Source organism: Ischnura elegans, chromosome 6 (genome assembly GCF_921293095.1).
Source record: "Ischnura elegans chromosome 6, ioIscEleg1.1, whole genome shotgun sequence".
NCBI classification, from domain to species: Eukaryota; Metazoa; Arthropoda; class Insecta; order Odonata; family Coenagrionidae; genus Ischnura; species Ischnura elegans.
Window position 1 is genome coordinate 38,769,493 of NC_060251.1, and position 23,990 is coordinate 38,793,482.

Consider the following 23,990-nt stretch of genomic DNA (forward strand, 5'->3'; position numbering starts at 1 on the left):
CGAAACTTCGGGGAATTCATGGCCAAAATTACACTATTTTAATACAATCGATTGAATAAGATTTGAGTTTCTTCAGCTAAATCTGGGGAATCTTAAGGGATAGTCACCCTGGAAATAAGTGATTTATTTTCTTGAATATCTTGCTTACAGCTTTGGATCAGTGTGAAAGCTAATTCTGCGAATTTATATGTACGCTGTGGGTATACTGGTGACATTTTTCTTGGTTTTCCTTGTCTGCCGGCGTGAGTTACCTGTGAGTGAGCGTTTTCATAATTACTTCGCACTGCGGTTCACTTCATCCCTGTGCATATATCGACGATTATTGATGAGCTCTTAATTCTGTTTTTCTCCCTATATAAAAAAATATTTATAGTTGAAATAAAATTCTCTCTCGTCAATGCGGTCCAACTAATCTGATTCTTCTCATGAGAGCTTGTGTATTAACCCTGACTGTGACTAGCAATGAATGATTGATGCTTGGTAACTGACGGGTAGCTTTCATTTGAGATAGCGAGTGCCATTGTCTGATTTCTCTCATTCCGTCTTCCTTTTGAATTAATATTCGCGTATTAACTCAGCTTGGTACCTATTAATTACCGGAAAAATTAAATTTTTTCACCAAATTTGCATGCCGAACTATTGCAGCCATTGCTGTCCTAAGTTAATCTTATGATTAGCTCTAACGCTCTAAGTTTACTTTCATTACTGATCCTTCGTGGTTTAAAAGGTTCATTTGGGTGACATTGATTTTAATACCGAAGTTACTATTCTTAATTTTTAAAAATTATGGTTCGATAATTTATTTTTCTGCAAATTTTCACAAATATATATTTAGCTATACGCATAACTTCTTTGAAATTAATTTCAGTAGCCCTGAGGATGAGCCCCGACTCGGAGCTCGAAACGTCGACAGAATTCTAGTTTTTGACCCGGTGGAACCCCGAGAGAATTTTACCCTCATAATTCGCCGGTAATGCATCAAATTATTCCATATGGTTGAAAATTGATTATCGTCTTAAAAACTCAGTTATATTAAGCTTTGACATAAAAATATCCTCAACACCATGTATTTTGTATAGTTTCAAAGGTTGGTCTTTCAGATTTTCTTGCCTTACAGCCATAGAGATATGGTGTCTATAGTGAAGTCACAGTGGAATATCTCAGGCTTTTGATTCGTTATTACGACTCCAATCAAAAGTTTGGTTTTGGCTATCCTGCTATTATTTGTGGACCTCCTTTTACAAAGCCTGTATACTTAATTGCTGCCAAATGTTGGAATTTTTGGCAAAATTATCTGCAGCCTCTCTCTAGCACTAACGAGTAGAAATTAATTTTTTTGCCTCGTATTTATACTATAGAATACTCGGTAATTATCGGATTACATTTAAATTTGTCATTAAATCATTTTTCTTGCAATATTTTCTTTATTATTTTTTTATTACTCATTATAAACTTACGTATTAAAGTCGAAAGTTCATTATTCTTTTACAATTTCAATGTATTTACTTTCCATTATTTCATTGAACTTTATTTTTGACCCAACAATTCTCTGTGAAACAGGTTTGTAGTATTTTATGTTTAAACATATTTACATGGTTAAATTAAATAATGTAAAATCCACTGTCACAAACTTCATGTATGTATTACACAATCCTGTACCTTGTGTTCTGTTTACTACATGCTCGAATACATGTATACTGCGCATCAGATAATCAGTGACGCAGTTATTCACTTTGAAAGACCATAAAATTGCTCTTATCTATTCATGGAAACTCGCGACTCATTTGGACGAGCGGATCACTGGCTCTTCAGTCTGGTTCCTCGCAACAGCAGGAATCCTTTACTCTCTCTCAATGTCATTTCGTCAGTAACACTTTCCTGGCTGCCAGCCGCCTCCGTTTCAAATTAATGATAGTTCACACTTCGTCGGAGGCATCGTCTGACACCTGGCATTTGTCACCTCGGCGTCATGCGTGAGATACTAGTCAGTATTCCATGAGGAAAAACGAGAAGACACTCCTCATTGGTAGTTCCATTACAATAAGAGATCATTGGATTTGTAGAGTGCATAGATAAATAGGTTATTAAAATATATTTGTGAAGACTTTGGTTCGCTATAGTATGGCACGTTTTCAGCTCATCCGTCGCGCAAAGAGTCTTGCGTTAAAGGTGCAACGCCGAGTTCATAAACACGATGAACGATGTTTTTGTACAGATGGAAGCTTCTTGAAGAGGAAGCAACGATGGAAAATGAATGGGAAACCTGTTGTGTTATTCACGCCTATCTAGACGAGAAGTTATCCGGAACCCAGTGTCCACCTGGTGTCGGTTCCTCTTGACAAGTAATCCCTGCTGTTCTTATTCGTGAAAATGTAGGGTGAATCCGCTGTGGGACATTTCACTGTCTGGAACTCGGGAGCCCAATGTTTTGCCTTGAATCCCACTGGTTCCAGCATGTTGTTCCACAGCGCATTGGCAGCTGAAAAATAATCCAAAATGTCCAATTATCTATCATGTTTGAAGCTAGCAAACTTAGCTAGAATTAAACTACAACTAAAAAAGAATCGGAAATAGGAATGATATTGTACCAAATGGGTTTCTAGTTTAGTTCTATATCATTCCTACTTCCGGGTAAGAGGTGGTCTCACCCAAAATTCATTGAAGTTAGCTAGTGTTCTACTTCGTGATTTACACTATTTGGGTTTTATTTTTACCTAATCGAGGATACATTTTTTATTTCCTCTTGTATCCTATTTTATCCTCCGGAGCTAAATAGTTTCTAGTTAAGGTGAAGTTACAAGAAAGAATTATTGTTTTGGCATTGAAATAACCGCCCGAAATATAAATTTTAACACTATTATCTCACTTTCCGTTGTTAACGCTGCCAGATATATAATGAATCGATGGGGAAATATTTATTTCAAGAACCTGGAAAAGAAAAGAAAATGGCTTGGCGTCTGATAGACGCCACGCGGCCAACGTTAAGGGATTTATGATGACTTTGTGAAGTATCGAAAGTGGGCAACGTGTGAACATTTTTAATTTAAATTATCAAGTGAGGAACCGATTTCGTAAAACTGGCTTGCAAAATCCTGACTTGAATCTATTGAAAACGAGAATTTATATTCGGGTCCCGTAGCATAGTCAGTGCCTTCTACTCACCGTAGGCGTTGCCCCTTTGGCTGAGATGGAAGCAGTCGACGGAGAACAAGCTCAAGTCCATGGTCGCGTATCCATTGCTGTCCTTCATGTCGTCCGTCACTGCTATTTCCGTGTACTCCTGCAGAACCACGGTGAAGTCGTCTCGGGTGTCATACCGACCGCTTTCGATCTGATTAGGAGAAGAGGAAATGGGAACTTACAGCTTTTATTTCGCGAGTTTTTTTATTCCTTATATTTCCAAAAGTAATAAGTTATTATAGAAGTTATTGGAGAAGGGAAGTCTCTTGAAAACCTTGAAAAGAAGACTTCACAAGGAGAAGGCTCGTTTTTAGGGTCATCCAAAGGTGGAGTTCCTACCGATTGCACCTCGTTAAGAATTTTTCTTCGCAAAAAGAAAATGTTTCAAAGCTAAAATTGGTCGAGGTGGATGAATTCTGTTACTTCGGAAGCAGGATAAATAGCGAAGGGAGAAGCTAGAAAGCAACTATCAGTAGAATGGACCGAGCGAAGAAAGCATTCCACCAAAATAGAGACCTGCTTACAGCGAAAAAGTTAAACATGGAGGCTAAGAAACAATTTATAAGAACCTACATATCGATGGCAACAAGTTCTAACAACACGTATCTCAATTTGGACCGGTTTGGGACAGGTATCTTAAACAATGTGTTGTGACATTTAAAAAAATAAAATACAAGCAAAAATCAACTATTTGTTTGCCAATGAATGCTTCTTTTTCAGTTTTATGAACTTCTGGTTTGTAATTTCAGTGTACAAGTAAAGCAAATTAATCGTTTTTCTGCTCTCCTGAAAAGTTTCTATTTTTGATATACGTGGTGTTAGAACTAAGCCATTGATATGGAGTATGCTTCTATACGCAAATGAGGCATGGACGATGACAGCAGCGGAAAAAGCAAGGATGGAGGCCTTCGAAATGTGGTGCTGCAGAAGAATGATGAGGATCAAATGGATCGACCCATGAAGTCCTAAGAAGAGTAGGAGATAAGAGGAGCCTCATGACATCCTTAATAAGAAGACAAAAGAACCTTATAGGCAATATCTTCAGACATGATGGCCTAATGAAGACAATCATCGAGGGACAAGGAGATGCCAAGAACAGGAAAGTAATACCTCGAATGAAATATGTGGAACAGGTAAAGAAGGATGTAAATCATGAGGATTACGTAGGCGTGAAAAAAATTAGCCGAGAGGAGTGGAGAGCTGCGTCAATCCAATCTTAGGATTGTTGACCGATGATGATGATGAATAAGTTTGATGAGAAAATTTGAAGACGGTAGGTTTTTTTATTTTGGCTTCAAATGCTATTCGGCTGGCGTAATTCAGGCGTATTTCTAAATTGCTTATGTAAGATTTCACTTTTTCCCGGTGTATGATGGCGGTGAATTCTTCTCGGGTTTCCATCCGGGTGAGCTCCATCTCCATCGCTGCCGACGTTTCGATAGAATCCTTTTCTATCGTCATCAGGACCGATGATGCCAGTAGGAAAGTGCCAGGTTTATATATCCTCGGTCGTTATGTTGGGTCGTTCTGATTGGCGGTGAAAGAGTGCGCTTTTCAGTAAGGCGAGTAAGGCATGGAACCCGATTTTGAAAGTGGCGGGAAAAGCGCACTCTTTCACCGCCAATCAGAACGACCCAACATAACGACCGAGGATATATAAACCTGTCACTTTCCTACTGGCATCATCGGCCCTGATGACGATAGAAAAGGATTCTATCGAAACGTCGGCAGCGATGGAGATGGAGCTCATTCGGATGGAAACCCGAGAAGAATTCACCGCTCTAAATTGCTTTGTTTTGAAGTTGCATATCTGATCCATTTCGATAATTTCATGGATTCGTAAACAGAATTCAGTGATAGCGTGGCCAATATCTTGAAGCATTTTTAAAGTTTCCTGATTGCTTGGGAAGTGTATGTAAATATTTGATGGAACATGCATTGAAATTGAATCGCTTCATTTATTATTATCACAGCCATTTTATCCTGAAATAAGAAAATATTTACTTTATGATTCTTTTAATAGCCAAGGCGCATATAATATCCTCTGTGCAATTATCTGTAATTTTTTGGATTATTTGTGCAATTATTTGTAATAATCTGTGATTTTCATTTTAATAGTGTAGTTATTTTGGAAATATGTTAATTCTTCACAACACATTACACTAAAAAAAAAGAAAAATTCAAAGAAAATACAGTAAGTTGAATTGCCAAGCTTTTATCCTGCCGTATATTGTCCGTTTTATTGCCTTCTCTGGAAACAGAAGAGCATATATAGGCGTATTACACTTATTAATCGCTCAATACTTACAGGATTGGATTACAGCGTTCCTTTATTACATTTCCTGGGAATATTACGCAAAAGTCCTGCATTCCATAGTATCCTAAGCTATGCTAATAAATATACTCTTAGCCTCAACTAATGAGCAACGTTTCTGATTCCTTACCAGTTCCCTTTCGACCTTTCTGTATCCGTGGATGGTGGCGTTGACAAGTTGAGCCTTTGATGCTGCATTCGCTCCGAACAGACATGGACATTCGAGGGCGTGCATTATTTCGCAGACTTGAGGTTTATTCCGCATGTGCCCCAATGACATGATATCTATAACCAAAAGAAGGTCAGGATTGAATTTTTATGTATGCGATAAGTCACATGTTGATAATATTAACCTTTGATGATGATGGTGAGTTGTTTTTTTTTGCCTTTAATTATAGGTAGAGCAATTAAACTATTTGAGCAGCACATTAGAGCAAAACGGATACAGCAGTATGGGCATTAGGAATATAGTTGCTTTAGGAGTCGTCCTTGAACAGGAAATAGTTTATGAAAGAATCGTCATGTAAGAGTTTAAAGAAAAGGTAAGTGAAGTGTTTGATCTGGAGTGTAGCGCTCTACGGTGCGGAAACGTGGACACTTAGGAAGGAGGACGAGAGAAGACCGGAGGCGTTCGAGATGTGGGTGAGGAGTAGAATGGAGTAGGTGAAGTGGACGAAAAGGAAGAGGAACGACGAAGTGCTGGACATGGTGGGTGAGGAGAGGCAGCATCTTGATGAGATACGGAGGAGACTGAAGGTATGGATGGAGGGAGTACTTAGCGGTGAGGGGTGTGGAAACAGTGATAGAGTGTAGAATGTTAGGTAAAAGAGGGAGATGAAGGAAGGGAATAGAATTTTTAGATAGGAACGGGAACAAGGAACGGGAGGCTGCCAGAATGCTTCTTAAGTACTCCTTGTAAACCTACCTTAATTGGTAGAATACTTTACTGATAATGATAATAATATAGGTCCTTGGATCCATTTTTATCTTTAGTCACTATTTCATCTGAATGGGCTACCGATCGGAGGGTCCCGGTACCCGGAAGGGGAGGAATGAAAAACTGGTGGACATGGTGGTTGATTAGAGGCAGCTTCTAGAGGAGATACGAAGGCAGAAGTTATAGATGGAGGTGGTACTTAGCGGAGAGGGGATATTGAAAACAGTGTGATAGGGTGTAATGTTGGGTGAACGAGGGAGATGAAGGAAGAAAATAGGATTTTTAGATATAATGAAAGGGAGTAGGCCATATTGCGAATTGAAGAGGGAGGGTCCATGAGGGAAGAGGAGACTGCTGGAATGCTTCGTGAAGCTCCATGGAAACCTACCTTAATCGGTAGGACACTTAAATAATAATTTATGAATAGATCACACTTAAAAATCCCGTGTTGAATTCAATCTATCTATCTTCATATAATAAATGGGATTGCTCCAAGTTCCTCTCTGCTTTCTCCAATGCTTAGTTTTGATGTATTGCTTATAAATAAGTCCCATTAGTTTTTCAAAAGAATGGAAGTATAGCTTTTTTCTGTCATAGTACTAACACTGCTAAAATATACTCTACAGGTAAAATTTTAGAACAGAATTGTTTTCAATAGCGGTGGGCATTTATTCGTTTGGTGGTAATTAATGTAGATTTCATTGATACCAGAATGGAATTGTGCTCAGAAATTTATGTGATATTTGAATCGTTAAAATATGATTAATCAAACATGGAAACCTGTCTTCAAAAGTATATCTCAAGAAGGTGTCAAACTTGTGTTAATTTCTATTGTGGGAATCATTTCTTACCTGGAACCAACACTAAGTTTACCAAAGTCCTCGGGACATTTTGCTGCAGGTAGTCGAGAGCAGCTCGAATTTGCTTCAGATGCATGTCACTGTGGTGGCGCACTGGATCTGTGCATAAGAAGATGCAAATGTCATTGGCTCCGATCAGCATGGTTATGACCTGCGAAAAAAAATTAACAAGAATATTATTTGCGTTTATTGTCTGTGCGTTTATAAAGAAATTTTTTATATTGGAATTAAAATAATTCGCTTTACAACTAGACTCCTGACCAAAGGTTAAGTTAACCTATGTTTGTCTCTCCTACTATCCTCATGAAGAAGCGGTTAAAATTTAAAGAGAAATTTATGAAAACTAAAATTATCTCCATGTTATTGATCGTTACGCGCAGCACCTATATTTTCCAGCCGTAGGAAGAGTAGGCTATTTATTCAACCATTGTGAAAAAAGTAAATTAGTAAATATTACCTTAAAAACGATATTTTTAATCAATTGATTAAAAGGTTTTACTCGTTTTAACCCTTTAAATAAACTGCTTTAATATTTGAAAGTTCTGGGCATTTTAAAATATATTTTGCATTTGTTTAGTACCTATCAGAAGCTGTCGTTTGGTGTGAGCTTTGATGGGAAAGTTGTGAAATTTTGTGGGTAAAATTAATGCTATTCTAATTAAAAATAAAATTAGGGTTTCTAATCATACAAATCTCAACATATCAGAGAACATTATAGAAAAAATACCATGAATGAAATTGATTCAAGCCCCTCTTAGAAGTATTAGTGTAGACCATTTTTTTGGAGAACCTGAAGCTTATTATAAAAATAAGTTATGAAATCACACCATTAAATTAATTTATTAATAAATTTAACTGATAATGGCCGCTATTGATAAAAATCGATTGTCACAACAGTTGTGAATCTTTACCTTCCAATGATTCTTCATGTCCACTGCTGGATCATTTCGCATGCGCTTCACCAAAACTTGAGCCTGATAGAGAATATCATCATCTATTGCGCCAGCTACTGCGACATTCAGCCTCGCCATCTTGGAATATGAATATGCCTTCCCGAGGGAATATCCGGTAAGGCGAGGATTGAACTCCTTTAAGATATTCGGCAGTGTAAGATAAGACCGCCAGTCACCTTGGCCACCTGAAAGAAGAAAACAAATTGATTTAATGAAGTTAATTGCTTCCCAAGTTGATACTCCACTTCACAAACCCTCGACGGAAGACGTGATCAGCCGTCCGTTAACTCAGTTGCTCAGAGCAAATACCTTAAAATTTTATAGTCCGAGAGTCGGCCGACGAAAGGCCCTTAAAAGATTTGAATTCGTTCGAATTAGGCGTCGAATTGAACGTTAAGTTATTAATATCTTCTTTCATCTAGTCGTTTTTGTGTCGGCTATGTTGGTTTGATTAGTGTATGCGACTGCTTAGATAACGTTATGCAGAAAAATCATCACTGAGAAACTCCTCGATACTCCACTATCTCCTTTCATTTTTATAGTTATAGTTGATGCACGAGGAATTAAAGGAACCATATATTATATTCGTAAAAAATAGGATAGAAAAGAAAGGAATCTTTGAAAGGAAGAGTACTTAGCAATCGGTGACTATCTCGGAATCGTGTGAATGTGCTATTAACCAAAACAGATGGATTCTATTTGATTTCACTGTGAATTTAGTTACCGTTAAAAGGTGATGCATGATGGGTAATAACGATATGGTTCCATTTTCAGGATATTTGTATCAGCAGTGGCGCCGACTCCATGGGGCTTGAGGGGGCCCGAGCCCCCTCAAAAATTCGCTATGGGTTGAGGAAAAAATGTGTCAGTCTTTTCGATTTTCCCCTGAGTGTCCAGGTATCGAGATAGTAGTTATAAGGGTTCTAATGTTGATCATATGACTCCTCTAAAATTCTTAAAAAACTTAAAACTCACTACTTATAAAATTTCCCGGGGAAAGATCCCCGGTTTGGGCCCCCTCAATATTTTTTGTAAGTCGGCGTCCCTGTTTGTATGGTATATTACTTTGGCTCGTTGTAGACCAATTGTGATTGCAAATCTATCAAGAGATTCCGCAATATAAATTTCTCATGTCTTTCCAGTATTTAGTGAATTACACTGAAAATCGAATGTTTAAGTGCGCCTCTTTAATATAAAGGTCTTCCACGCTTGATTCCGTGTTGGTCTATTTATTCGGATTCGGACAGTTTCGACGGGGTTACTCTCGCCTTCTTCAGGTCACTGAGTTTGACCCACTCGGACTCAAGCCCGGAAGACTACCACCCTCGGAGACCCTTGTATGAAAGCCTGTTTGGTGATACTTCTTGTCTTCATCACCCACTGTAAGGTTGGCTATCATCATGGCCACGCTAAACCTTAAACCTGCTCATCTTAACACTCTTAAGGCTGATCAAGTGGATTGTAATTTTAATAGCCCTGCCATTTCTTTGTTTTCTTCGCTTGCTCTCCATCGACATTATACCTTTTTATAATCACTTTTTAAATGCCATATGTTGTCTAGTGGCATGATGTGTCTTTAATAGGTACCTACTATAGATTTAATGTTTCATTGTTTAAAAAATTATTTTTTCCTACCAAATATTTGTCGTTTTTTCTAGATGTGTTTTTGTGCGAAAATTTTCTCTTTTCGTCTATAAAGTTAATTTTTCTTTATTTAAATTTTATGGTTTTGACAAAAATGGAAATATTTTGCGTTATAACATAAAAATCTGCATTTTAAAGCGTTGGCATTTATAAGTTAGCGGATTTTGACTTGATCAAATGAAATTTAACCTGATCCATGACCCTTATCCAAGTTTAAGTTTTAAACTGTGATGCGTCGTAAGAAGAATGGTCAAGTGGAAGCGATGCGTCCTCTTAATCGGATAATACTACATTCTGTTCAAGGTTCATTTTTTTAATGGTCCTTGCACGAAAACCTTCTCTTTGGGAAAAAAGGGTAATTTTTCTTTTCGAGAATTTTATCGTTTTGTCAAGTAGAGAAATAGTGTGCGCTATAGCATAAAATTGTGTCAACGCGTTGGCATGTATTAGCAGCGTCAATTGGCCATTTTTGACCGTAGACTGTGCAATTGATCCTTATCCATGACCCTGATTCAAGCTATCCAAGATCATAGTTTTTAACTGTGATGCGTCGTTTAAAACAAGTGGTCAAGTAGGAGTGATGTCTCCGGATAATGCTGTATAGAGTTCAAGATTTCTTTACTGACTTTTCATTCACAACGTCTCCAATTTTCTGTTCTAATGGACGCCAGTTGGTGTGCTAGTGTGCTACTCACCGATGGACCAGGATATCCCGCGGTCGTTGAGGAAAAGTTGCGCCAAGTTGGTGGCGAAAGCGCCGTTCCCTGCGGTGAGGGAGTCCCCCATAGCTGCCACAACGTCTATGTCCCCGGGCATTAGACGATGGACACTCGTCGGGGGCGTCATGGACCTGTAACCCTTGGTGTCACACATGAACCGCTCTCTATTTGACATCTGGTGCTGACCCTGTGGAATCGAAAATAATATTTTTTTAATCAAGAAAAGAGTCGGCAGTAGGAAGCTTTCTGGACTTAGAGCTGGTGAAGAGCGCTGAAGATACCAAAGAGACGGATGGGATGAGAACTAGAAGCTTTTGTGAAAAAATAGGAAGAATTGACTACCTGACTGATTGATACAAATTCACAGACCAGACCATATAAGGTGTAGATGGTTGTGGTAGGGTTATGGTAGATGAAAGTTAAAAACATCATCGGGATGAATCCAAAAACTCTAAATATTTACGAGATATATCGAATTGAATTAACGTGAGAGCCTTATAGCACTAAAATATTTTAGTTCAATTCGATGTCTTCAAATTGCTTAAAAAATTAATATTCCAGTGATGGAAACTAGATTTATTAGTTGAATTTTTGGTATGGTTGCTTTTTTTATTTGATTTTTTTTCTGGTTATTTGAAAATTTTCTATGCTTTCCTTGTGGCGCTAACGTCGGAATTTTTTTCGCCCACTTTCAATAATCGTAGGACAAAGTCCTTGAAACGTGCAACACCAGATGTTTGGTCTGATTTTTTTAGCCGTCTCGGAAAAGGGGAAGGGGAAGTACAGCATCATACTTAAATTTATTTATAGCCATTACCCCCGAAAACAGCTCAGAGAAAGCGTTTACATCGGAGGTTATTTTTAACTTATAACAATTGGCAGTTGCAAACATTCGTAACCTGAATAGGGACCACCTTCCCTGGCGAGTCTGGCAAGTAAGGACTATTCCCTACTGCTACTGAAGTCGGCAATATATACGTACAGCTGACATACGCTAGAGCCTTCTAATAATTTATATAAAATAAATTTCTAATAACATGGCCTAACCTGGTGGCTAGGCCATGTTATTAGAAATCGCGATAGCGTGAGAAATAAGACGTACGAAAATATCGTAGCAAAATACCCCCCAAGAAGTACTAATACTTGGGGTAAAAGCAAAAAGAAAAACATCGGGAAACAGAATTTAGTCCCTTGGGGCTAAAAAAATGGATTGCTGCAGTATAGAAGTTTTTATATTGCAGTACTATGAATGAGTAATTATGGATTAGGTAGATTTGTGGAGAATATGATGGTTTACCGGCAAACGATTGCAATGGCTTTCTCTCTAGCTTCATATAGAACCTGTTGTCTAAGTTTAAAAGAATAACTCTCCTGTCGTCTTCAACTGTGGTAGAAATTTCCGTATAATTATACCATCGACCTTAAGAAGAGCATAGTGAAGTTGTTGAAATTTTTTTAAATTAAATTCCCTTTCACTTTAGGGAATATTTTCCCTGTAACTTAGTTTCTTAAAAAAATCCTTTACTGCGTAAAGGTCGCCTCTTTTTGGAAAAGCTCCAGCAACTTTAATGATATAATTTCCATTGGGCCCCCTCTTTTATTGTAGATGAGGTTCGATTTTCTAGGAATTTTCCTATGTTAAAAGGCCTATTGAGGCTTAGAAAAGCATTGGAACAATGGAATATTTTCTGCTGCAATGCCAACTCAGACGGCTAATTGTGTTATATTTTTTTTGGGCAGTCGGCGTCAATAAGTTGTACTATTGAGATCTTACAACTGAACTATCCGGTTGGGGAAAATGTTGTGAAGGAGAATTGCCTTTCTAAAAAACCGGAAAATGTGCGCGCTAAAAGTGGATGCTGTCTTCCGTATTGCATTGGGTAGAAAATATTTTTAGGCGTTCGTCGGTTGACTGAAATACCACCATCTCATCTGCAAGCGATTCAGGAACCAGTCCACCTTGGGCGATACCTGACTCATTTTACCCCTACCAGCTCACCAAATCCGTTTCGCTCCAGACATAATTGCCGAAATGCGTCATTCTTCACTTACTGTTCGTGAATTGGCCTTGCTCTGATTTTATCATTTTAATGAGACTATTTTTGTCTCTTCCTCTTCGTATTTAAATCATAATTTTCATTGATATCTCATGCAAAATAAATATTTATTAAATCTCGTAATCTTGTCACTTTAGCTTGAAAGGTAGCATTAATGGTGTTGACAAAAATTTATCTCTGATAATATTTTCTCGTCTCACCTTGCTTGATTTTTACTGTAATTTGCTTTCGTCGTGGTAGCCAAATCCAGAGAGATGAATTTCATTTGTTCACTAACCTCGCCAATCCTTATAAATGCAAATATTGTTATTTTTGAATCATGCCATTATCGTTAGTTTTGACGTGAGGTTACGTTTGATATCCATTGTTTTTTTACTAGAAGTTTAAAAAATTCTGGCGTATTAAAATAATTCGTTGATTGTTGATTTTACCATGTAATAACTTCATTCGAGTGATACTGACATCGTCGCAAGTGGATGCAAGTCCAAGCATATCTGTGGAGTGAATAAAATTCTCCTAAAAATTAACAGTAGGGTTTTCGTGCTCACAATTCTTGTTCTCAGTCGTGACTATAAAAAGAAAATAATCTTTTTTGAATAAAATCTTTTTTCTTGGAGTTTAGGTCACTTATAAAATAAGTTTCAGCCAACGTTTCGACACTTTTTCTTACATAGCCCTGAAGATGATTTAAAAAATAAATCGAAACGTTGGCTGAAACTCATTTTATAAATGACCTAAACTCCAAGAAATACTATATTATATATTAAACAAGGTCAAGAAAAGGAAAAAAAAATAATAATAAAATCGTTTTGCGGTGATGCAACAAAGTTGATTTTCGTCCGTTTCATGAGTGGAAAAGCTCCACATGATATTATCGTAATTTCTTGTGTTGTGAACACGCCTGATGGCTTGCGTTACGGCTTAATGGGAGGTTTTTTTTTGTCCTCGATATAAATGGAGGCAATTCAAATCGAATGGAGAGTTTTGCTATTTTCTGCAATGCAAGTTACGTCTCATGATTTAGGTGTACATAAAATTTCCTTAAGTTATATTAATACCTTTGAGGATAAATGGGGTGAGTTTTATCAGGGACATATTGTGAATAATAATATAAAGTATATTCCTTTTCGTGTTTTCCTAATAACGAGAAATAATGCAACTTCTAGTGATCCGTCGAACTGTTGCAAAACAAGTTGAATTGAATACTAAGATCATTCAAATACAAAAATAAGTTTTTATTCCAATGAAAACGTCAGCCACCTATTACATTGTATATTAATTAGCTCTGGTAAGATTCATTTCATGGAATCTTAACCATTTTCCTCAGCCAAGGCAAACGATTATGACTCATTAGATTTTCTTCAACTCTTGATAACAAGTCTCGGGCAAAATTAAGGTAACTACTATTACGCTCTTTAGTTTGAAGTCTGGTAGTATTGTAGATATGCTTGGCTTAGGTTCTTGGCACGTTAATTTGGAAAGGATGTACACCAGAATAGCGAAGGTGGGATTTTGGTGATTAATAAACGGTAACAGGGATAGAATACTGCTGCGCGGCATCAAAGTACACTATTCTGGTACCTACTATCGTTGGGAGTCGTGACAACGCTTCTCTTTACGGCAATTCCATCAAGGCTAATGAGCACGAAACTTGTATTTTAATGTCACAGTTTGTTCCGCAATCCCTCTTAAGTTACTAGCGTGGCGCGAAACAATTATAGATGCTTCAGCTCTGCATAAGGCAACTGAAGGTGGTTTACTCTGAGAGAAATATTTATTATTACTGCATATGTGACGATCTGTAACAAGTTCCTCTTATTCAAACACGGTCTCGTTTTTGCCTTGAATGCATCTCGTGTTCAACAAGTTATCATTTAAGCCTGTACAGTTGGCACGATGCTTTAGTTCAGACAGCTTTCGACGATAGTTTACTGCTTTATTGTATGGCAACAGGTTTGTATGGATGAATAACCATAAAGTAAACTGATTATGAGAGACATGTTCAACATTAAATTAGGATCCAAGATTATTAATGCAAGGGACAAGTTTTAGATGATGAAAAAACACCGTAGAGTTGATAATTTATCAAATAAAGAACCTCCTTCAGCCATCTACTGAATCATTTCATGTTCCACACCACGCCGGTTATTGTAGAAGAAATGCGGCATAAAATGTATCTCACCGGATTCAAATCATACATCGCGTCGAATGCTACCAGCCATGATGCATGGCGCCAAACGCCGAAGCAGAATTGGCGACTATAATGATTGGTAAAACAACTTTCGCTTCCTGAGTCGTTGTCCATACGTCAAATTGGTCTCATATTGGCTTCCGTGGATGATTAGATGTCGTGTGGGAGCATTTTTCATATCCTTATCATAGGGGTCCCGAAGGAAGGTTGATCCCAAGCTAAAGTGTCGGAAGCCGTCGATGGAGTGCGCGGGAACAATATAAGGAAGAAGAGCCGTCCCCGGTTTAGCTCAAGGTTAGGAAGATAATTCTTCTGAATGTAATATATGATGATTAGATAATTAAAGCATATCTTGTTAACTCTTAAATTCCATCGGGTTCATGGACTCACATAAGTTAGCTTCCCCTTCAAAAATGAACGTTTTGAGATATTTTATTCACAACCTTTTGTATGAGTCTAGACTCAATGTCCCTTGTCCATAGGATGCATTTTCAAGTGTGCATAGTTTTCATTATGTACATTAGGGAAGTGCCGCTGGAACTGCAATTCATGTATTTGACTGGGTTCCCAGGTCAGGGAAATCAATAAAGGAAGAATAAAATGGATTTGTTGGGAGTATTTGAAGGAAGAATGTTCGGTTAGCGGGGGAGAGGGTAGGAGAGTAGGGTCAATAATTAGTATAAAAGGAAAAAGACCATATTGTGAACTGAATATTGTAAATTCAGTATGGTAGGGGGAACAATCCGGAGCTATTCTTATGATTTCCCAGTAAACTTCAATCAAATGGTAGATTAAGTACCTTTAATAATAATTACTATCGCATTTACTTTTAAATGTTTTATTGTTGATGGTCACTTCTTTATTCAACTTCCTTTTTAGTTTTTTAGGTTTTGGTCAAAGTTTAATAAACTTGCCTTGCCTACTCTTTTATTTTTAACACTCCATCAGGGCTGATAAATCAAAAGCCAGTAAAACAAACCAAGGAACAAGTAGAGAAATACAACGCAGCAGCATATCACTCAAATTGTTAGTTTTTAATTTCTTGTATAAGATCCAATGGAAACACACCGGCAATAGGCTCACTGTTAACAAACCTAATGGGAAGTTACATTCTTTTTCAATTTTAATGCATATTTTTTGTTTCCAATGTTACTGTAGTAAAATTTTAAAAAAGAAAAGAATATGTTCCCGCCAGTAATCTTTTATTAGTGAGCCAATGTTATTAGTTTTTATTGGATATTTTGTATGATATTATAAACTATGGTTTGTGGTATGCTTGAGGTATGTTGTTGTGTCGTATATCTATACTTTTTTGTTATTTTTTGATTGATCAGCCCTGCTTAAGTTTTTTTAAATACAATTAAGCGTTTGCGAGTCGTCCAAACCTCAAAGACTTAAGAGGAAAATGTTTAATAGTCGTAATCATTATCAATGTCCTTATTATCTGTGTCTTACCATTATCGCTCGCGTACTCCTGCTCTCTCCACTGGTGAATGCGTTTGTGATCATTTTCGTGAGTGAGTCCACTGCCATCACGGATTCCCCGACCAGGAACGTGAGCAGGCTCGAGTCCTTCCGCCTCGATTGGGGATTCACGGCCGTGCAGAGCAGCAACAGGCACCACGCTGTCGTCATCCATCCCCTCCCACGGGCCATGGCTTCTGAAAGCAGATGAGAACGAAAGAAAATTCACTAACTCTTGCTTCACTTTGTAGTATTCCATTATAATTTTCCTGGATATCAGATGACTACCTATTCCACTTATTTTTTATCAGAGCGTGACCAGGGTTTCAATGAATTATCATCATGGTATGGTATGGTATTAGGAGGAGGCGACCGACAGCTGAGGTCATTTGCGCCATGAGGGAAGGGTATGGAAGGAAGGGTGGAGAGAAACCCGGCGTCGGCATTAGCCTGCTCTTAACGAAAGGCGTCTAGGGGACCACGGCTTAACGTCCCATCCGATGGACGGAGTGTTGCGCTTGAAGTGTCCTCCACACCACATTTAAGCAGGGATCGGGCAGTCTTTGAAAATTCTCTGCTACCACCGGGATTTGAACCCGGGTCCGACGGGTGGGAAGCCAACACTCTAGCCACCACACCAACCCGATCCCCCCGAGATTATCATCATCTTCAGGCGCAAATTAAAAATAATTTAATTAATTTGCGCCTGAAGATGATGATAACTCATTGAAACCCGGGTCGCGCTCTGATAAAAAATAAGTGGTATGAGTAATTGTCTGATATCCAGGAAACTTACTGAGAACGAAAGATTTTTAGTAAACTGACTTAATTTATAAATTTGCTTTTGCTTCAAATAATTGACAATATTTCATATCCCAATATAAACTGATTGGATATTTCTCTACTGTTGTGGTGTATTATTCAATTTGGGAAGCAGTCGTTTCTGTATTTAAGTTTTATTTTCTTAAATTAATATTTTTTGGTTAGGAATCCCAGGACTTTCATACATAACTGCCACACATGACTGATACTACTAAAGAGGCTTATATAATGACTATTTAAAACTAATGCGGAATTTTCACATTTCATAGCGGTTTCCAATTGCCTCGATTTTATACATTTCTTTCTTTTCAGCCTTTTCCTTTGCTTGGTTGACTCTGCTTGAATTGGCACAGAAAAAGTTAATGCTTTGTTTTTTATTTACTTTTCTGTATTCACGTTAAGGCTTAGAACTTAGATATTCATCCGGTGAAATATGTACGATTGGAAAGTTGTATTTTACTATTGAAATTTATGAGAATAGAAATGTGAAATCGACGGAGTTGAATAAATCGGTTTAAAACTAGGCTATTTCCTCATCATAAAGGTAAGCACTCTCATTTTCATAATGATATCGTAATGGTATGTCCTTGACTCGCTTTTAATGTAACACATGTTTTTTTCATAGTTCTTCCATTGTTCGTTTCTATCGTGTCACTAAACGTATGATTATTCTAACCTTCTTATTTCCACCTTGTTTACAATTTTCTTGTCACTCTAAAAAGTTGAGAACAAATTTTGAATTTAAATGACACATTTTGAAGCCGGTTTGGAGGACAACAGATCTGTCGTTAGGGACCCGCGTATGATTTTTTTTCATTTTCTTTGCTCCTCTTTTGTGCATAAATCATCATAGAACTCAGAATCGATTTTTTATGAAAGAATATTTCTCGAAAATTAACTACTTTACTCCTTATTGCTGTGCCATTCGCGTTTATTGTATACGTATAAAGAGCCCTGTGCCGGTTACCAAGACTGTAAGATATCTTGGACTCACGCTCACCTGCAATCTATCATGGGATCAGCATGTGCTTGAAGTATGTAATAAAAGGAATAAGGCTTTTTATTTATTGAAACTACAAAAGAAAAATCTCCCTATTTCCACGAGAATTATGCTTGTCACATGTGTTATCTTCCCCATTATTGATTACTGTATACTAGTCTATAATGACTTACCTATTGTATATGAAATGTGTTTGCAACGGTTAATTAACTCCTGTGTAAGATTTATATTTGATTTACGTAGAGATGAACATTTGTTCAAATTCTACACTGATCTGAATTGGTTACCTCTTCGCAGCCGAAGGGATTATATCCTGGGATCTTTTCTGTTCTCCTCATTCCAAAAACAGACTCCTGTATACCTGTACGAATTATTCATCCCCCGCAAAAAAGTTAATGGAATTTCCACCCGCCGTGTTTCTGACCTTCAAATTCCCCAAGCCCGCACCAATATATATTTCAAATCTTTTCATCCAACTGCGTCTAGATTCTGGAACTCTCTTCCGCCAAATATAAAGTCGTCACAATCACCTCAGTCGTTTAAAAGAAAGCTGTACTCGTATTTGAAGTCTGGGCTTAATTCAGTCTCCTAAACTCATTAGAGTTATTATCTTAAAGTTGTAATGTTAACAAAAATTTCTACATAAATATGCATATGTATGTGTGTGTTTATTACTGTCTAAGTTAAAACATATACTTCTGTGTTATTAGCATTGAATATTTTACATCTTTTGTATAAATATCAACTACTTGTCAAAATGCCTTTGATAAGATTTAGAACATTTCCTGTATTTTCCATTTTTTTGCTCTCATAGGTTTTACCTAGAGCATAATAAAAATATTCTATTCTATAATAGTGTGTGGCCTGTGATGATGCAGAACCGTGGGTAAGAACATTCACTTTTCGGAATAATTGTGAATGTATTGAGAAAAGGTAGTCTGATACGAAGTTGCGGGTTGAATGGAAAAGGTGCGATGGGCAGAGAAGTAGCCTGACGAGGATTTTCTGGCCCGTGAGATATGGTTCAGGCCCGTGGCTGATTGTGAGACGTAACCAGAAAAGAGAGAAAACTTGAGCAAGAGATAATTGGGACCGATTAGGTGGTTGGCAGGCTCTTTGCCAATTGGGACAGGGGTCTTCAGTCCCTCCTTCCCGCTCTCAAGACAACAAGCCCCAGGACACTTGCTTCAATTTACGACATTTCGCAATATCTGCCCAGAAACAAGGATGGTTTACACTTTCAGTATTATCCAAACGAAATATAGAATAGAATAGAATATTTTTATTGTGCTCTAGGTAAAACCTAACGATGGAGGAAGTGGAAGCGGTTGTCGGGAAATTAAAAAATAATCGGTCACCTGGTGAAGATGAAATAGCCCCGGAACTTATTAAGAAAGGCGGAAATACACTCATGAGATGCATGCATGAATTGATCAGATACATTTGGAGACAGGAAATAATGCCTGTAAAATGGAGAACTGGCATTATATGTCCCATACACAAGAAAGGCAACAAAACGCTCTGCAACAATTACAGAGGAATTACGCTGTTGAGCATTGCAAATAAAGTGCTCTTAGGAATTATACAAATGAGAGTTAGCAAAAGAGCTGAAAGCATCATTATCGAATATCAGGGTGGATTTCGACGAGATAGGGGCACAACAGACCAAATATTTACTTTGCGTCAAATAATGGAGAAGCACTTCGAGCACAACCAAGATTTACACTTACTGTTTGTAGATTTTAAGCAAGCGTTTGATAGTGTGAAGAGAAGCACACTGTATGCAGCACTAAACGAATTAGGCTTGCCTAAGTAGTTAATCAGACTGGTAAGAATGACAATGCAGGAAACCATAGCTAAGGTCAAAGTCGGCAATAAAACGGGTAGTGCTTTTCCATTTAATATGGGAGTAAAGCAAGGAGATGGCTTGTCTGCAACATTGTTCATATTGGCCTTGCACTGGGCAGTAAGGGGAGTTGACACTGGTGGAACAATATTCTATCGGAGCAGTCAAATACTGGCGTATGCAGATGATATAGTCATTGTCTGCAATGAAGTTGAAAGAAATATTTGGCTCACTAAAGGAAAGCGCAGGACGAAATGGACTGAAAGTTAACTGTGGCAAAACGAAATACATGTATATGTCCACATCTGAAACTCGTAGACGACCTCAGACATTAGATATCGACGGAGATAAATTTGAGGGTATCTCATCCTTTAAATATCTTGGGGCATTGGTGACATCGGATAACTCAATAAGTGCTTGCATAAAAGACAGAATCACCGCTGGTAACAGAGCGTACTTCGCAAATCATAAATTGTTGAAAAGTAGACTGATAAGAAGAAATACTAAGTATAAAACATATTAAAATTTAATAAGACCTGTTGTCACTTATGGATGTGAATGCAGGACGTTATCAACAGCAGAGGCGCAGGCACTTAGATGTTTCGAGAGAAGGATCCTAAGGAAAATTTATGGACCCATAAAAGAAAATGGAGTTTTTTGAAGACGATGGAATGAAGAACTTGACGACCTCATAGGGGGCTAAGACATTGTGAGATTTGTCAAGTCACAGGGGCTCAGATGGATGGGACATTTGATAAGAATGTCAGAGGAGAGAGTGGCCAAAAGAGTTTGGGAGGGAAAATTATTTAGCGTAAAAAGAAGAGGACGTCCACGCCTAAAATGGCAAGATGGAGTGGAAGCAGACCTGGCTACTTTGGGGATAAGAGGATGGAGAAATAAGGCCATTAAGAGGGAGGAATGGAGGAAGATTGTATTGAAGGCCAAAGCTGACAAAAAGCTGTAGCGCCAAGGAAAGAGGAAAAAAAAGAAGGTAAAACCTATGAAAGCAAAAAATAGAAAATACAGGAAATGTTCTACTCTTAATAAAAGGTATTTTGACAAAAATAAGGCACTATGGAGATTGTTAGAGCGTAGGTTTCCGCGGCGATGGTCTGATCTCTGCATTTCTCCAGGGTTTTCTTCCTTAAGAAAGACATAAGTATTTAAGGGCATAAGAGACTTCCTCCCCGGGCCCAAGGATATCATTCCCCAAGAACTGTATGAGGGGGTATACAAGGTGCCCTGCTCCTGCGGGAAATCCTACATAGGGGAAACTTGCCGCTCCATGCATGTGAGGATTAAAGAACATCAAAGGGCGACCAATAACAAGCAGTTTCAGCTCTTTGCCATCGCCGAACATGCATGGTCGGAACCTGGCCACGACATAAAATTTGAGGAGAAGAAACTTTTAGTTAAGGAGTGCCGATACTTCCCTAGACAAATCAGGGAAGCGATAGAAATTCAAAAAACACCTTTGAATTTCAATAGAGAAGATGGATACTTCCTTCACAGCGCCTGGAAAAGAGTCATCAAAAAGAGAGCCAATCAGAGAGAAGCACCCAGTCAGACAGCCAATCACAGTGCAGCTCCCATCCAGCCTACAGTATATAAGCGAGGCAGAAACCAACAGCCGACACCTTCGACCTGAAGACGCTGGCAGGACAGCCAGCGAAACTGTTGTCAATCAACCAACAACCTGACGCGGAAGAAAACCCTGGAGAAACTATGGAGATTATTGCTAGGCTAACAAGTAGTAGATATTTATACAAAAAATGTAAAATATTCAATATTAATAGCACAAAAATATACGTTTTAACTTTGACAGTAATGAACAACACATACGTATACACATTTATGTAGAGAGTTTTGATAACATCACGACTTTAAGATGATAACTCTAATGAGGAGACTGAATTAAGCCCCAGACTTCAAATACGAGTACAGCCTTCTTTTAAACGACTGAAGTGATTGTGACGTCTTTATACTTGGCGGAAGGGAGTTCCAGAATCTAGACGCAGTTGAATGAAAAGATTTTAAATATATTGGTGCGGGCTTGAGGAACTTGAAGGTCAGAAACATGGCGGAAATATATAGCACTAGCAGGCCACCCGGCGTTGCTCGGGAAGGATAGTACCAAGAGAAGTGGAAAATTTGGAACTTGGAGTTGATGGTCAAATGGCAGGAGGTTTAGGTAAATGAACATAGCTGGTATGATGCACGGAAAAAAAAGATTTGATTAAAACTATCGAACTGGTGTGATAGGGAGTATTTTTGTTAAATATACTTAAACTTTGATGCAAATTACTAAGCACTTGATTTATTTTACCAAACGCTAGCGTGAGCTCTTGATATATTTCATCAAACATTTTGGTATTGCATAATTTGGTCAATTGTACGGAAGAGGTTCGTAAAAATAACCGAATTAATTCAATACGATTCTGAGTTTGATAACTTTTATCGAAGTTATGATTAATTTTACGAAGGTGATTGCTTGCTTGGTAAAAATTATCAAGCTCTACATTGCTATGCAAATTTGGTTTGATAGAATTTACCAAGTATTTCGTAATCTATCGAACGGTCTATCGTTCCTCTTATGTTTATACCAATACACATTTGCAGTTGAAAGATTCTTAAACAGGCCTTACATAAAAGATAAGTTGGTAGAAATGCTTTTGATTTCATTATTTGTGATGGCGATAACGTTTTAATTTTGTTTACGTTCATTTTTCTGTTTTTTTCCTGCTTTAAATTGCAATACTACCCGTTAGCTGGTGCATCAAAGATATTGATTGAATCGCTTATTATCATAGATATTAAAGCTGTAAGCAGATGTTTGTGTATTTCGACACATTAAAACTTTAATTATAGGTATTCCTGAGGTATAATCATTCGCGATCATGTTTAATAACGTGATAAAAGCCGTGATACTACACCCAATCCATGCTAAGGATATCACCCAGCACGTTAAAGCCATCTCTATATCGATGTAATAAGCCTGCAAATAAAGTTTTCTTGCGCATCTGTACTAGATATTCATATGGAGTAACTACGTAATGCAATTGTGTGCATCAAGTATTCCTCTTAAGCATACAAAGGGAAACTGTAGCCACACCTTATTCACATTTCAAAACAAAGGTTAAATACTTACAATAATAATATATTAGAGCTTTTAAGTTAACAATTATTATAACGACCGATTTAGACTAGTTGTTAGAGACGGTTGCTACCACGCGGAGGGCCCACGTTCAATGCTTCATGCAGGCTTGTTATTTTTCCACTTTTTTTTGTATTTTTTTTTTGCAGAAACTTAAGCCAAACTCCTAATTTTATTATATTCAATCATAATAGTGTTTTCTGGGTTGAAAATCTTTCACATGTGCACGCTACGTCGATTTTATTGCCCTTTCGATTTTGATAGTTTTTATCGAACTGCTGTAGCCATTTCGGTAACAATTACCAAATCAGTTTGATAGAATTTATCAAACTGGTTTGGTAATAATTACTGAATTTTTCAATGTGCCATATGAACCCAAAAGTTTGATAAATTTAATCAGAAATCGATAGTTCTAATCAAACTTTTTTTTCCGTGTGATGGTATACATATGAAACAGCAGACGAGGGAGGAAACGATTTCCGTGTACCACACATGAGATCAGCTTACACCCCGCTCCACAGCATTGGAATTTATGTATGTCCGTGCGTGCGTAGAGCAAAAACGTCGTGCGAACAGTGGCGCCGACTTCGTGGGACCTGAGGGGCCCGAGCCCCCTCAAAAATTCGTTATGGGTGTGAGGAAAAAATGTCAAAGACTTTTCGATTTTCCCCTGAGTGTACAGATATCGAGATTCGAGTTATCAGGGTTCTAATGTTGATCATATGACTCTTCTATAATGCTTAAAAAAATTAAAAATCACTACTTAAAATTTATAAAATAAAAATATAAATATAAACTTTATAAAGTTTTCGGGGCAAGATCTCCGGTTTGGGCCCCCCAAATATTTTT

At 37.7% G+C, this 23,990-nt stretch overlaps 1 protein-coding gene across 2 annotated transcripts in view; it reads right to left on the reverse strand.

Moving 5' to 3' along the window:
* Positions 1-1,483: 1,483 nt before the first annotated feature.
* Positions 1,484-23,990, reverse strand: part of LOC124160469 (phospholipase B1, membrane-associated-like) — a 57,694-nt gene continuing 35,187 nt past the window's right edge. Inside the window, exons 2-8 of one of the 2 annotated variants that reach the window (XM_046536323.1) lie at positions 16,311-16,513; positions 10,584-10,794; positions 8,203-8,429; positions 7,283-7,442; positions 5,625-5,779; positions 3,163-3,331; positions 1,484-2,479 (exon numbers count right to left, since the gene is read on the reverse strand). In XM_046536323.1, the coding sequence (XP_046392279.1) occupies positions 2,298-2,479; positions 3,163-3,331; positions 5,625-5,779; positions 7,283-7,442; positions 8,203-8,429; positions 10,584-10,794; positions 16,311-16,511 (1,305 nt within the window). In that variant the 5' untranslated portion in view covers positions 16,512-16,513 and the 3' untranslated portion in view covers positions 1,484-2,297. Of the gene's footprint in view, positions 2,480-3,162; positions 3,332-5,624; positions 5,780-7,282; positions 7,443-8,202; positions 8,430-10,583; positions 10,795-16,310; positions 16,517-23,990 lie in introns of both variants that reach the window. The other variant, XM_046536322.1, reaches the window with a different exon arrangement.